At 37.1% G+C, this 15,452-nt stretch overlaps 1 protein-coding gene across 2 annotated transcripts in view; it reads right to left on the bottom strand.

Annotated features, from left to right (window-relative positions):
* LOC126368474 (hemicentin-1-like) overlaps positions 1–15,452 on the bottom strand; it is a 76,115-nt gene that overhangs the window by 16,398 nt on the left and 44,265 nt on the right. For both annotated transcript variants that reach the window (XM_050012493.1, XM_050012494.1), the window contains 2 exons: positions 14,095–14,305; positions 12,240–12,367 (listed from right to left, as the gene is read on the bottom strand). In XM_050012493.1, coding sequence (XP_049868450.1) covers positions 12,240–12,367; positions 14,095–14,305 — 339 coding nt within the window. The remainder of the gene's footprint in view (positions 1–12,239; positions 12,368–14,094; positions 14,306–15,452) is intronic.

The raw sequence follows: 15,452 nt of genomic DNA, 5'->3' as shown, positions 1-15,452 counted from the left end.
AAAAATTGTGCATTGTTACAAGACCATTTTTGTAATTTGAAACCTCCTTTCTTTAAAATGGTTGTAATGTCTCTTGCTACTTGTAACGCTTCTTCTACAGTATCTTGTCCAGATATCAAGTCGTCCATAAAGAAATCTCTTTGTATTATGTTCTTAGCTTCAGGATGTTCTTCTCCTTCATCTTCTGCTACTTGTTGCAGGGTTCTTACCGCGAGATATGGAGCGGAAGCGGTCCCAAATGTTACTCTCAACAGTCTATAATCTTTTGTTTGTTCTTCAGGGTCATCACGCCATAATATTCTTTGATAGTCTGTATCTTCTTTCGTGACAAGAATTTGTCGGTACATCTTCTCTACATCGGACACAAATGCAATTTTTCTTAAACGCCATCTCATGACTATGCTTCTCATATCTTCTTGTAGTTGAGGTCCAACTAACATTTCATCATTGAGACAGATGTTGTTTATGTCTGGTGAAGAGGCATTGAAGACAACACGGACCTTCGTCGTGTCACTTGCTTCTCGCACGACTGCGTGATGTGGTAGGTAAACAGATGGTTTTTCTATTTCCTCTTTCGGTACTAGCTCCATGTGATTCAGTTCTATGTATTCTTTCATGACTTTGTTGTATTCTGTTTGCAGCTCTTTATTCCTTTCTAGTCGTTTCTCCATTTGATTTAGTCTTTTCATTGCTATTTCTCTTGTTTTCCCTTCTGTACTTTTCGGTGGTTCTGTTTTAAAGGGTAGTTTCACGATGTATCTTCCTTCTTGATTCCTTCTTACTGTTTCTTGATATATTGTTTGACATGTTTCTTCTTCTTTTGTGTATTTGTTTCTATCATCAGCCTCTACTTCCCATAATTTGTATAGAATGTCGTCGAAATCTATCTGGTGATGCATTACCATAATTGGTTCATTTGAAGTGTCGCTCTGTATATTACCAAAAAGTATCCATCCAAGGCTTGTTTCTTGTGCGCATGGTGAGCCAGGAGGACCTCTGATGATATTGTTCTTCAATATTTGCGCATATACTTCTACACCTAGCAGGACATCTACTCGACCAGGTTGATTGAAGGTCGGGTCGGCCAAAGTGAGCGGTTGAATATGTGGCCAGGCGTGCGGCAAGTTCACCAATGATTTGGATGGTAGCTGTGAACATAAATGTGTAGGCATGACATAAGCTTTTAGAGTGAGTTGGAATTCTTCTTCATATTGTGACAACAATTGTATTTCTACTACATGATGTATTGCTGTCTGTGTAGATCCCACTCCTGATACTGTTCCACTTGTTGGTTTCTTCTTAATCTTCAAAAGTTGTGTGGCTCTTTCACTTATAAAGTTTGCTTGTGACCCTTGGTCTATTAGTGCCCGCAATATCAATGTTTGTCCATTCTTATCCTTCACAGGTATCAATGCTGTAGCTAACAGTGCAGTGGACTTCTTCATTGCCATATATGATTGAATTGCAGGTGATGAATTGTTCTCTTCAATAGGGTCTTCTTCTACTTCTCCTTCGATTTGACTGTGATGAGTTTGCGGATTGTCTGACTGATTTGAATTCTTATTTTGATGTAGCAACGAGTGGTGACGTCTATTGCATACTCTACATGAAACTCGTAGTCTACATTTGTTTGCAGGATGCCCAGGGATCAGACAATTGTAGCATAAGCTTTTGTTCTTGGCAAACTCGCTCCTTTCCATAGGACTTAGCTTGGTGAATTCTGGACAATGACACAACGTGTGATTTCCGTTACAGCTGATACAGGTTCTCTCCGAGGTTGCAGATGACACATGGAATGATTTTACAGGTGCTTTGTTCTCTCTTGTGCTTGACATAATGGGTGTGACTAATTCAAGTGTGCGGAATTTTGCCTCTAGAAAGTTCTTCAATTGGTCCCAGGTAGGTAACTCATCTTTATTTGTAGTATATGCAAAATCTTCCCATGCTTTGTGTGTGTTTTCATCCAATTTCTGTACTACTATATAGATTATTACTGGATCCCACTTGTCTATACATACTTTTAGATTTTCTAAGTTGTTTAAGCACTCTGTCGTTGTATCTAATAGGTTTTTTATCCAATTTGCAGTAGGTGTTGTAATCTTTTTCTGTCCAAATAGTCGTTTTAACACAGAATTGATTATCAATCTTTTGTTTCCATACCTTTGTTGTAATATTTCCCATGCATTCTCATAGTTGGCTTCCGTTACAGGAATGTGTCTCAGTAGGACCTCAGCTTCGCCACCCACACTTGTCTTCAGATAGTGTAATTTTTGTACTTTAGAAAGTGAAGTGTTGTTATGAACTAGTGATGTAAATAAGTCATTGAAAGTTGTCCATTCTTCATAGCGGCCTAAAAATGTAGGAAGTTGAATACTTGGCAGATTGACACGTGGCACTGATGTGAATTCGGGCTCTACAAATGGGTTTTTTACTTTAGTTTCAAGCATGTCTCTTAAATCACCTGATAATGTTAAATACAGTTCTTCATATTGATAATAGTCCTCATTCACAAAATAGGTTATATTTGCCCGTTTTTCCTTTGTTGTACATTTGATTAGGGATTGATGTAATGATTTGAAAGCTTGCCAGTCTTCTTCAATGGATTTAATTCGAACTTCTATGTAACCTTTCGTCAGTCTTTGCTTCGGACATTTTTTTAAATTAACTTGCGTTTTCACTAACATTTCCGCCTTTTCTTCTAACATTGCTAATATTTCTTCACTAGTATAACTCATTTTTGTAGTTTATTTCTTCCAATCGTCGTAAATATTGTTATTTCACTTTCGTAAACAAATTTTTCATAACCTCACTTTTGGTGCCGGGCGCGTGTTCTGTATTTCTTTTGTAATCCGTTTTATTCGCACAAACTGATTGTATACTTCTTCATAATCCGGTTCGATATCGACCATATGTTGGGTTGTTGGTGTTTCTTGCACGAATTACAGTGTATTTCGGAAATTAAACCACTTGTTATCACGTTGCGTTGTTTTATTTACGAGAGCTTGTCACAGAATTGTCATAGACAAAAATATTTTTACTTTTTATTGAAATGGATGATTTATATAATACTATAAGGTAAGGTGGGGTTTGTTTGTCGGTATGAATTTAATTTTACTTTATTTATTTATTATATTTTTACATATTAGCTTTAAGCAAGAACAATTACTGTTAATTCTTTATTAGGAGTATTAATTTATTTTAGTTATTTATTATAAAAGGGATCTTTTCTTACACAATGCCTGAAGTACTTTATTTTCTAGGGATGAAATGACGTAGAAATTCGATGTAGTGAGGTACCCACTACCATAGTACATACATACATACATAAACTCACGCCTATTTCCCACCGGGGTAAGCAGAGACTATAGAATTCCATTTGCTTCGATCCTGACACACTTCTCTTGCTTCCTCCACATTCATCAATCGCTTCATACACGCACGCCGGTTCAGAGTAGATCACCACCATACCATACCACCACTACCATAGTATAAGGAATAATACTCCACTACACATATTATTATTATGAAATTACGACATAATGACGTATAAAATATGTCGTAAAACAAACATCGCTACTGCTCCACTTTCAAAATGGCTTCTCCATACGCGAATTTTATACGTCCCATTGCTAGGAACAGATCTCACCCCAGTCAACGTGTAAAATACAGTAAAAAGTGTAAAATACTTTACACTGATGAAAAATGTGCTATGTAGCTGCCCCTAAAACCCCATTAGGATCTAAAAATTCAAACTAACGGCCTTAAATTTCTCTAAAAAGGAGACAAGCACTTAAATAATTGGGACCTTATAATGCCTTTAACGACCTTAATAATTAGCCAAAAGGGAGTTTTGTGAATGAGGCTGCGTAGCTTTACGAAAAATAATTTCGGTCTTACTATAAGGATTTCGTGCTGAAGTAAAATGTTCTTTGTTTAAGCCAAGCTGTCTTGGGAAAACGGTGGATCTGAGACGCTACCCTGAATTTTAACGGCGGGATTTCGAAACCGTGTGTTAATATTCAGTGAAGCAGCTGTGTTTAGTTTTACTTCACAAGTGGATACTATTAAGAAAGTTGGGATAACTTCCGATGTGGTTAGTCAAGGGTATTAGCGTTTGACCGTATGCTAGTGTTACATAGTCACCGGCTTGCTTCTCTGAGATCTATCTTGAGTTAGCTCTGAAGATGACGTTCTCATTAAAAACCGGAACTTAAATACGCGTTCAGAGTTCCGATATCAATTGAATGGCCGTGTTAATAAAAGAAACTCGGATCTCAAGATGTCACTTAGGCCAGGCGCGCACTACGAGTTTTTCGCCGCGCGGCAGAATAGAGCAGCGGCATAATGTCGCACTGTAATACTGCGCCGCTGCGGTGGCTCTGCCGTCAAGTGCGCGCAATACAATTTAAAACTGTTTGGTACAGTATTACAGTGCGACATTATGCCGCTGCTTTTTTCTGCCACGCGGCGAAAAACACGTAATGCGCGCCTGGCTTTAAGATCGTGTTCTGAGTGCAGTCAAACCGCGACTTGAGTGCGGATTTTGTGATCTGGCGATAATAAATAAATAAATAAAAATAAAAATATTTTATTTCAGACTAAGATTGTCCATAAGATGTTAGTAGTTACACAAACTTAGTATCTATGTTAGTGAGTAAATAAGACAATCAAACAAGTTTAGGCCCCTTTACCGATTTACGCGCTTATGAACATGTAAGTCGGTAAAGCGACGTAGAACAGCCGAGTCCATAATGGAATTGGAAAATATTTTGCAAGAATTCGATTATTACAACGACTTGTTATGGCAAGATGCGTATCGATTGCTAAAAGTTTATATCAGGGACGCGACGCCGACAATTCCTTTGAAATGCGAGCGGATCAGTTCCAGAAAAGGTACAGATTCTGCCAAGAATCTATTGTACCTGTTCTTATATGTATTGTTTATAACATCGTTACTGAGAAGTGACTTAGAAACACAGGACAATAGAGTTCTGCCGATTGCTCCGGAAATAGAACTTTTATTAACTCTGAGATTTTATGCTACGGCGTCATTTCAGGTAAGCCAGAATTTATTCAATATTCTTCAAATGCTTGAAGGTACTAATTATTCTGCTTTTGTTTTTAAAAAGTGCAAGTGATAGCTCAATGAACCATGCCTGTATTTGAACATCTTGAGGTCTGGAGACTGTAGAGCAAAGCACTATTATAACCTTCTGATCGAGTAAATGAAGGGAAGCCTGTGTATAGGACAGGAATAAGTTAGAAATTGGAAGTAATTTATTTTTACGGTAAACCTTTAAAGAAAATTAGATTCAATTTTGCTTAACCGTAATTCTTTGGCCTAACTACTAAAATACAGTTTTATGATAAAACCGCTATAGTTTTTATTTTTATGTCTGATCATGCAATGTATGCATCTACTTTCCAATTTATATGAATATTTTACTAACAAGCAAACTTGTGCAGTTAGTCACGATACCAATTCATTAACGTCCACTATTTAGCCTTGTTAGTAACAAGTCCTGTTCTAAAACAATTCTGGAACACGTAGTATGAAACTAATTTGAATTACAGGTTTACTTAGCCTAAAGCATACCACAGATTAGAATCGGTTACCGATTTACGACAAGCGTTCGAATCGACGATCACTCGATGCATTTAAAATTGGAATGGTGCTCTATTAGGTACCTACTTGATAGTATTTCGAATAAGTATTTTAAACATTAAAAAATCTCTCAAAATATTTTATTTTCTCGAAAAAGCTTTAAACGGGATTTTAGTAACAACGTAACAAATACTAAGCGTGATGATTCAGACCATCATTCTGAGTTGATATCAAATGGATTTTCCGGTCAGAAAATCATAAATAGTGTTTTTCTAAATTATTTTCCGTTCCACACTTTTGCAACGGAAAATTCCACTTGATATCAACTCAGAATCGTGGCTTAAATCATCCCTCAAAGATTTCGTCACGATGTCACTAACATCCTGTATAATAGAAAAAACGTAGTTTTCATCATTAATTTAAAATTTCGAGCAAAATCGTTCGGTCACGTGATAAAAGCCGGAATTATTATTAAGTTTTTCTTGTTTAAAATTCATAAAGGAAGCAAACGTATTTCAGATTATTTGCCTACACGACTTGTAGGTTATGTATACACGTTAATAAATTTTGTGAGTACATAAATAAAAAATAACGAATAAGTGCCACTCAACCAGGGTCTGCTGTACAGGCGTCCCGACCATAAATCTATCAAAGAGAGAGATTTCTATTCGCATATACACATCAATAAAATGTTTACCCGTCATATGGATAAAATAGTATAGACAAAATTGCTTTCGACGTATTTTAGAAACAAACCGTTTAGAGGTAACTTACCATCAGGCGTTGTATAAACTGATGTTGATGCACCAAAATAAATTAATAAATACTTATGTAAAAATAATCCGGCGCACTCAAGATTTGATTATGAATTTTAAGCACGTAATAATCATTAATGATCCAAACAATATGATTAGAAAACAAATTCGGCAATCATTGGTTTAGGATTGTGCTGGATTCGAACCTGCGACCTCAAAGTGAAAGGCAAGCGTTCTACCAACTGGGCTACCACGGCAAACACGTACCACAGAAGCAAAAGTAAAATAATCAGAACACAGCCACTTTTAATTCTAATTCTAAAATGAATATTCAAATATGGCGTCAAAAAATCATGCAAACGGAAACACAGTATTTACAACATGGTTTTAAACTATAATATGGTATGCCCCAATACTCTCGAAGGAATGAAGGGTTATCAATAATAACATGTTTCCTAACAACTGATAAATATGTAGGCATGATTAATATTAATGTGAATAGAACCGAATATATTATGCGTATACAAAGTTACATTACAATATCATTATAATATACCTAATGTTGGTGATAATATTTGTAGACGATGAGTTGGTTCAGTGCTTCTATGTTCTTCAACTAAAAGAAGTTAACTTTAAAAAGTTGTGCTCAAAAAACATAAATACAATTATTACATTTATCGTGTAACAGCGTTTGAATTCTGAACTATATATTTTATTGTTATGTTTTGATTTACCTATAGATGGGGTGAAGTGAATGTAAGTACATACTATACACTATCTGCCTACATTTTACGGTAACCAAAACAACAATAAAACAGTTCTGAATTCAAATTCTGATACACGATAAATATAATAATTATTTTTCGTTTCATTTTTGAGCTCAATTTTCTAAAGTTTAAACTTTTTTTAAATTACTTTAGCGTTCTGTGGTTCAAAGCGATTTTTTTTTGCCTAAGCAAACTGGTAATCCTGTTGTCCTTTCAGGATGGCAAGCAAAAATCCAAAAATAAAACAGGCAAGAAGTATAATCGACCTAAAACTCCGCCAGAAGGCCCACAAAATAACAAAGCCCCTGGATTAAAAAGAAAGGCCTATTGCCCCAAAAACAGATGCTTGTGAACCTCTAAATTCCAAATCAATGAATCCATTAAACCTGTTTACCACTCGATTGGTAACAAAAACAAAGTGCCCGAATTAAACAGCTCATCGTTTTTCATCTGCCACTGAATGGTCGGCTTTGTACTCTATCAGAGACGGACACGGGATTAAGTAAGTACTTTTAACAGTGCAGCACTTACCGATGAAATAAAGGGTTTTTAAGCGGATGAATCAGAATTTGTTATTACTTTTGGGCGAAGTTTTATATAGACCCGCTTTTTGTCGTTATTAGACAAGGTAAACAAAGAAGGAAAATAGGATTAATGTTGTAGAAATAACGTAGTAGTGTGAACTATCCTATTACAATGTTTATTAAATAAAGCCCAGACTGCTGACATTTTATTTGATGTAAATGGCCTTTACACGTGCAGAAAGAAACACAATTTCCTTCATTGAAAGCGAGTAGTCAGTTAGCTGTCAAGTTATCGAGGCTTATGTACGTTTATACACTTGATTGCGGATTAGCTCTGAATATTGGATTTGTTTCGGAAAGTAATTTTGTTTTTGCGAGCAACCGCTGATAAGAAATTGATAAATGATAATACAGAAATGGTAGAGATACGTATTGTATTTCGGCAAATACAGGGTGTTAGTGACATTGTAACGAAAATTTTGAGAGATGATACGGACCATGAGTTTGAATAGTTATTAAGTGGAATTTTCCATCGCAAAAATATGGAACTGAAAATATTCATAAATTATCCAACAAGAGATTCCACTTGATATCAACTCAGAATCATGGTCTGAATCATCCCCCTCAGTATTTGTTACGGTGCCACTAACACCCATACGTACTTATATTGTTTCCTGTACGTACTTTTACGGGGTGTAAGAATATGACTTCTGAGGGGGGTGATTCAGTTGATATCATCCCCTCAGTATTCGTTACGATGTAACTAACACATTGTATAGTAATAAGAAATGGCCACCAAGTCAGTTGCTTCCTCATCGTCAAAAAATGGTAACTTGTTTATGGATGATCAGGCGTTTTGTTAATATTTTAAGCCTCTTAAAAAACCATGTTGTGATTTTGTGACTTTTTGTGAGTTGTGACCTTTATAATGTAATTTTATAAAAGACAAAGGTGTCCGTTTTAAAACCACCCCCACTCTGTTTGAAAATATAAGTTTCTAAGTTAAATAAAAATGTGCCTTTATCATAATGTTTCTGGAAATTAAACAATTCTTCATGAAGTATAAATGAAATATGCGGTTCTAGTACAAATCCTCGAACTGCTAAATGTCATTATTTACTAACACTGATCGCTGATAGTATGCACGTTCGATCGGTTTCTTGTAGCCTCTTATAGAGTGAATTGGTTATTAATATTAATAGCTTTATTGACTTTATATGGGGTTCATACATAAAACTTAACAAAAAGTAACGCATTATAAACTTAGTCTTATCTGTATCTTATTATACTGGCCAATCCATCCTGCCCTATGCGTCAAGGTCAGGGGTCGCGCATCGTTTTCGGGAAATTCGACGTTATTAGACTCACTCAAAATCGCGCTTCTGATGATCCACCAATTTGCTATTAAACAACACGATTCTGATCGCCAAGCCCGTGACCTTGAGACGCAGCATAGACATAACCTTTTCACATAGGCGCCTACGGATGCCAAACGAGTTTATTACCAGCGTGGTTCCGTTTCCCAGTTGTCCGAGTCATCAGCGCGCTTACCATCAGCGTACCTAAATAACCAGCTTAAAACAGAGGGCTTAAAATGGCCACATCGAAGCAATTCATCTAATAAAGCAATATTGCTATTTGACATTTGTTTGCATTGCGCACTTCCTTTTATATGCGTCCCCCAAGTCTCAATTGCAAATAAACAAAATAAGGGCGCCGTATTCAAAGCCGCAATGAACGAAATACAGCACAGCTTTGGCAATATCTCGATATGGGAGCCGTCGACACTGTAATTCCCGGATTGTTCGTGGGTGTACTTAGGGGGACTTACCCCTTTTGCAAAATAAAAGCATTGTTTAAGGAATTTAAATTGATAAACGGAAAAGGATATAAGAAAGAAGAGAATAGAAGGCCACATATATGTGGCTAAGAAAAGTGTAGACCATGCTTTTGTGACTTTTTTAAAGAGAGGAGGATCTTACACCAGCGGAGCTTCAAAGCAAGAAATGGAAATATTAAAAATGTGGTCTGGTGAGATCATCAATATTTTTGCAATTTCTCAAAGATGACGACGATAAAGCGACGATAAAGAAACGATAAAAGATACATACTTAGACTCTAGATTCAAAATTAGAAAAAAAAAATAAGATTATTTGAGAGATTTTTTGATATTTAAAAGTTGGAATTACATTACTCAATGCTTTAGAAGAGTTAGCCTTCACACTAATTCAGCATAGGTTGCCATTTTGCATAGAAAAAGTAATTTTTGTTTGAAAAAATATGTCTGCTCGTATATAAATTATATTCGGGCGACTCAATATAAAGTTGACCAGAAATCGATATCATTCACTTAATTCCCGCCAATATTCAAAATGGATCTTCCAACCTGGCTTTGGACCTGTATCAGAATACTAATGCGTTCCCAAAGGACTACGGGACGAGCCGAGTTTACAATCAAATTGAGATATCCCGAATTGCATTCCGTTAGTGTTTAGATAGGAGCTTGAGAACAGCTGACAATTGGGTTATTTGAAATAATTAACAAGAGGAAGAGAAACGCTTAAACCTATTGTTAGGAGTAGACACAAATTGTCACGAGTTGTCAGTTCAATGGTTATTTTGCTTTTGCTCTGCGCGTTTGTGCTCAGAGATTTGGCTTAAATTTTTTAACGGAAAAGTAAAGTAAAATACGTGGCTGAGCTTCACCGAAAATGTTTGTCGCTCGTAAGTAATTGTTAACGTAGAGTTCGTACTTTTACTCAGTAATTTTCCATCCGCGAATTTGCGTGCAGTTCTATGATGTAAATTAGACTTAGATCGTGTCTTTGTCAAAAAATCATCTCCCTAGCATTATCCCGTATTTCACAGGATCCGCTTACCTAACCTGAAGATTTAGACAGGTCCGGTTTTTTACAGAAGCGACTGCCTGTTTGACCTTCCAAACCGCGAAGGAAACCAGCCCCGTACAGGTTAGGTCACATACCTCCGAAAATGAAAAAAAACACACACGTGCATGTAATGTCTATGGACAACACTAATAGAAAGAAAATAGGTAGGTGTTACATAAGTAAATATGTGAGAATAGACAGAATATTGTCATAGAAAAAAAGTAACAGTAGTAATACTATGGAGAACTACTATAAGTGTATGGACATTCTCTGGGACAGCATACTTGTATATGCTATACAACCACAAACCCAACCAAACCAACTAACACAAACAAATAAACTAACAGTTGGTATTCAATGACACTGTTATTTAACATAATACAACGTAGTATCACGCATAGGCGAACCCGAAGGCGTAGGCAGAGGTGTATGTGTCGCAGTCGGATTGTATAATCCGCTGTATTACATTTCGGCTAGCTGTTTTCAAAAACAGGGCTGTTTTGTAATGCAGCGGTTCAACGATTAGCCGTATTGTCATTGCGATACGTTCTCCAATAAAGTCATACTTTAGGCTACATTAGTGTCAACATAAAGGTGAAATACCGCATTGCGCCTAGACGCCGGAAGGTAAAGGATGACATACGGATTGGGTCATGAAGTCCCTTTGCGCTTGCTCCAAAATGCAACCTGTTAGATCCGATTCCACTTTGCCGAGTGGATAAGAGAAAAGCTCTTCTAGATAATGTAAATTTTACTCCAGGTTTTAAAATGGGGCGAGCCACAATTATGTAACTTTGGACACAAAGCAATCTGCAGCCAACACATATGGGGTACTTTCCATAGACCTAGAATCATGTGGCAAGAAAAGGAAAATATTCGAAAACTTCTTGTTCAAAAAAGTCACCGTCAGAACGGCTGGTTGCCTGTCATTTAGCTGTGAGAGTTAAATATAAAATTGCTACATAGTTGCTTATATTTGCTTCATACAACAAATACTACTCGCCATCAAACTTCATAAGTTTGGCGGGGATGATTTATAAATCTACCGTTTAAGTTTTTAATTTAAATAAATAATAAAAAAAAACTACTACATGTGATAGATTTTTAGGTATCCGCCTATTTTTTTTACCAGCTATTCTAATATCAGGTTGACTGGTCACCTACTAGTTTAGCATAAAATATCACGCAGAGTTTTTATAAATATTTAGCGTCAATAATTGGTACACACTGACGGTAACCATCAAAAAAATATTTTTGCGCCTACAAGCTAATTCTCAGTTGATAAACTAATAGTGCGGCCCGATGGGCGGTGAGGATGGTATCCCGACGTGCTGGCAGAGTAGAGGAGTGATTGGTGATAACGATGATAAATTACAGGCAAGCAGGAAGCAGGAAAATATAATAGTTTATTAATAACACTTCACAAACAAATCCAAAACTAGAGGGCACGGCCAGAGCTAAACAGTATAATAATATTTATGTTGTTCTTATGAAGGTCGGGAATGCAATAAGTCAGTGTAAAATGAAAGGAAATGTGGAATGAGAATTTCGTAATTTAAAAATGATTGACGGTCAGAACGAAAGGCCAGTATGTGCAGAGTTTGTACTCTGCTACAAGATAAACCTAGCTTAGGGTTACCGCTCTATACGTATTAATATTCTTTCTTTTATGGCAATGTTTGAAGCTGCTACAAACTCACCTTTCCCCTATGAGTCCAGTTTATAGTGTTTGGTGGTTCTGGCGTGTGACGCACAATGCAGGTCAGGTTTATCGTCGAACCAGCATAGATGAACAAATCTGGGCCTCCCATAATTTCTGTTTCTGGTTCTGTGAACAAAAGAAATGTACAATATATCACGTAAAACATCTCATCAGATAGCATCCCGCTTGTATCCTCGAAAGAATAGGCAGAGGTGCAAGAGTAGTAATCATTAATGATCCAAACATGAATTCGAAAACAAATTCGTCAGTCATTGGTTTAGATCTATGCTGTAAGCCTGCGACCTCAAAGTGAGAGGCAAGCGTTCTACCAACTGAGCTATCACGGTTTCGTGACATCAAACGTCGCGTTATTTATGTTAAAATGTGACATTTAATAGGTATGAAAGAGATGAAAATTTAATCAAGTTTTTGTAGTAGTAACTACTCCGATCAAACTACAATAAGTAACGCCAAAAAGTGGTATCTATTATATCTACTTAACAAATAAATTCAGCAGTTTTCTTGTGAATTATCGCTTCATATTTTTACTTACTTATTGTCGATTTGAACAACTTAGGAAAACATGAGTAATAGGAAAATAAGGGGCTAAACCTGTTCTACGTTTTATTATTCGCTTGTAGCCAAATAAAGAAAAATAGGACTTCGAGTTTCCAAGACCAAAGTATTTCTCAAGTGCTAAAAGATGGTCTCATGACAGTGGTTCGATCACTTAGTTTCCACGCGAGGGATTTCCCGATATTTCTTCTCCCAACAAATTCAGATCCGCGGTCGTATCCAAAGGGATTTGGTATTTGGATAACGAAAGCAAATATTCGCAGTTAGATTAGCTCTTTGATATTGGCAGAGCAGTAAACAAACATGGTCGTACTGGGGTTGCCGTGACATTGTAAGCGTGCAAACAATCCTAGTTGGGCACAGTACTACTTTCTATTTAACTTTAACCGAATACGAATGCCTTCAAAGTACTCAATGTCTCATTCTCTCCCCTTTGAAGTGTCAAAACATTGAGCTGAATTCGCTGTCTCCTAATTTATTTATCACTTTTAATTATTCTTCAAAGTTAATGTTCTACTAATGAATCTTCTTTGTTCTTCGGAGACTACCTATAGAGAGAGTCTGTTCTTTGAGATTTATTTCACTTTAATGTCGTGGTCTTGATTTCGAAAGGCCAAGTATCAAAGCGCGTGCAGACATTTTTGGTGTTAGTTAGTGGCTTTGTGGCTGAAGTAAAATATTTTGCTGCACAATGTCATAATGAAAATACTGCGAAAACATGTTCCATTGTTTAATTTTGTCTGTCTTTTGTCTTTTTGTTGACCTCTTTCAGAAAGTCGTCGGCATTAATAGGTATATTACTTATAAAAAATAACCACACTTCATTCAACCTTCGGCTGATGTGACCTAGTCAAATAGAACCTGTATACACTGTAGATACAATGGCGCTCGAAGGACGTAATAACATAAGGTCCTGACGACCCGATTACTCTAGCTACGAAGGCCACCACTCAGCTCGCGACAACAAACACTTCAGAACTTCGGTACCGACGCCGCCTGGGTGGTCGACGATTTCCTCCATTTAGCGCTTATCGCTATTGACCCACTAGGGTCGATTCTTTTTTTCAAATATAAACTTCTGAGACGACGCACTGAGCTGAGGTTCGCGCCTAACTTGGCACGCTCAGGCCTGTTGTCTTAAATTTTATACCGGGTGAAAGATCTTGCGCTCCCAATTTGTTTGACCAAGTACTTAAAGTTATTTGCGACAAATCTAGAATATGCCACATCTAACAATTAATACTTTAAGGCACACAAAAGTAAAATATCCGACTTACCTACGATATTGAGATGGACGGCGAGTCCAATGGGCGGCGTGGTGGAGATCTGGCACTCGTACTGTCCGGAGTCGCGGCGCTGCGGGCTGCGTATGCGGAGCGCCCACTCCTCGGAGCGTGGCTTGTGCTGCGCCTCGAACCGCTGGTCCGAGGTGTACGTGTAGCGGCCCACCGTCAGCAGGTGGATGTCGCGGTGGCGGACCCATGATACCTGCCCATGATGACGTCATTGATATAAAATAAAATAAAAATACTTTTTAATTTCTTACCCATTTTAGGTAAAAAAGTAACCACAGACGATGAGTTACGGTGTACAGAAAAACCTGTCGATAGATTTTTGTAACGCGTATATACCTTGTGATGTGTTTTCATTACGCGTATATACCGTCGAGGAGCTCGGTGGCGCAGTGGTAAACGCGCTCGGTCTGCGATTGTTGAAGTTAAGCAACTTTCGCAAAGGCCGGTCATAGGATGGGTGACCACAAAAAAAAATGTTTTCATCTCGAGCTCCTCCGTGCTTCATATTGACATTTCATAATAAATATACGGTATATCATCATCACCAGCCCATTAACGTCCCCACTCTAGGGCACGGGCCTTCCCTATAGACGGATAGGGAGATCAGGCCTTAAACCATCACGCGGGCTCAGTGCGGACTGATGGTTATTAACGACTGCTAATGCAGCCGGGACCAACGGCTTAACGTGCCTTCCAAAGCACGGAGGAGCTCGAGATGAAATCTTTTTTTTATGGTCACCCATCCTAAGACCGGCCTTTGCGAAAGTTGCTTAACTTCAACAATCGCAGACCGAGCGCGTTTACCGCTGCGCCACCGAGCTCCTCATACAACAAAAATATATAGACGATAAATAAAATACACAGGCCTGCAAAACAGAATAAGTACTACACTTTTAAAATTTATTAATTTTCCTAATTTCAGATATTAGAGCTTTAAAATAATAAAAAAAATGTTTTACAGGTAAATTAATCACCTTTCTTCATAACTATTGAACTCTATATTAGTATTAGTAACGTTTTTATTGTTACTAAAAAGTTATTATAATTGAAAATGTGTAGCAGCAGTTAGCATCAATAATTTCATGAACGTCTTATTCTCTTACTACATACATCATCATCATCAATTTAAGAGCCACGCTCTTGTCGGTGTAGCATTTTACTACATACACACAAATCAAATTCACATCCGTGATTCCTGATAACATAATATTCCTATAAAGTCTATTGTAGGCTTAATCAGCCCTATTGTAACAATAATCTATTACCATTACAAATACGTCATCAAATCATAATAACCATTCGCTAATCAAACAAGCAACATAAGCTGAACATCATGCGAT

This window comes from Pectinophora gossypiella, chromosome 7 (assembly GCF_024362695.1).
Source record: "Pectinophora gossypiella chromosome 7, ilPecGoss1.1, whole genome shotgun sequence".
Lineage (NCBI taxonomy): Eukaryota > Metazoa > Arthropoda > Insecta > Lepidoptera > Gelechiidae > Pectinophora > Pectinophora gossypiella.
This window is presented reverse-complemented; position numbering and strand designations above follow the sequence as displayed.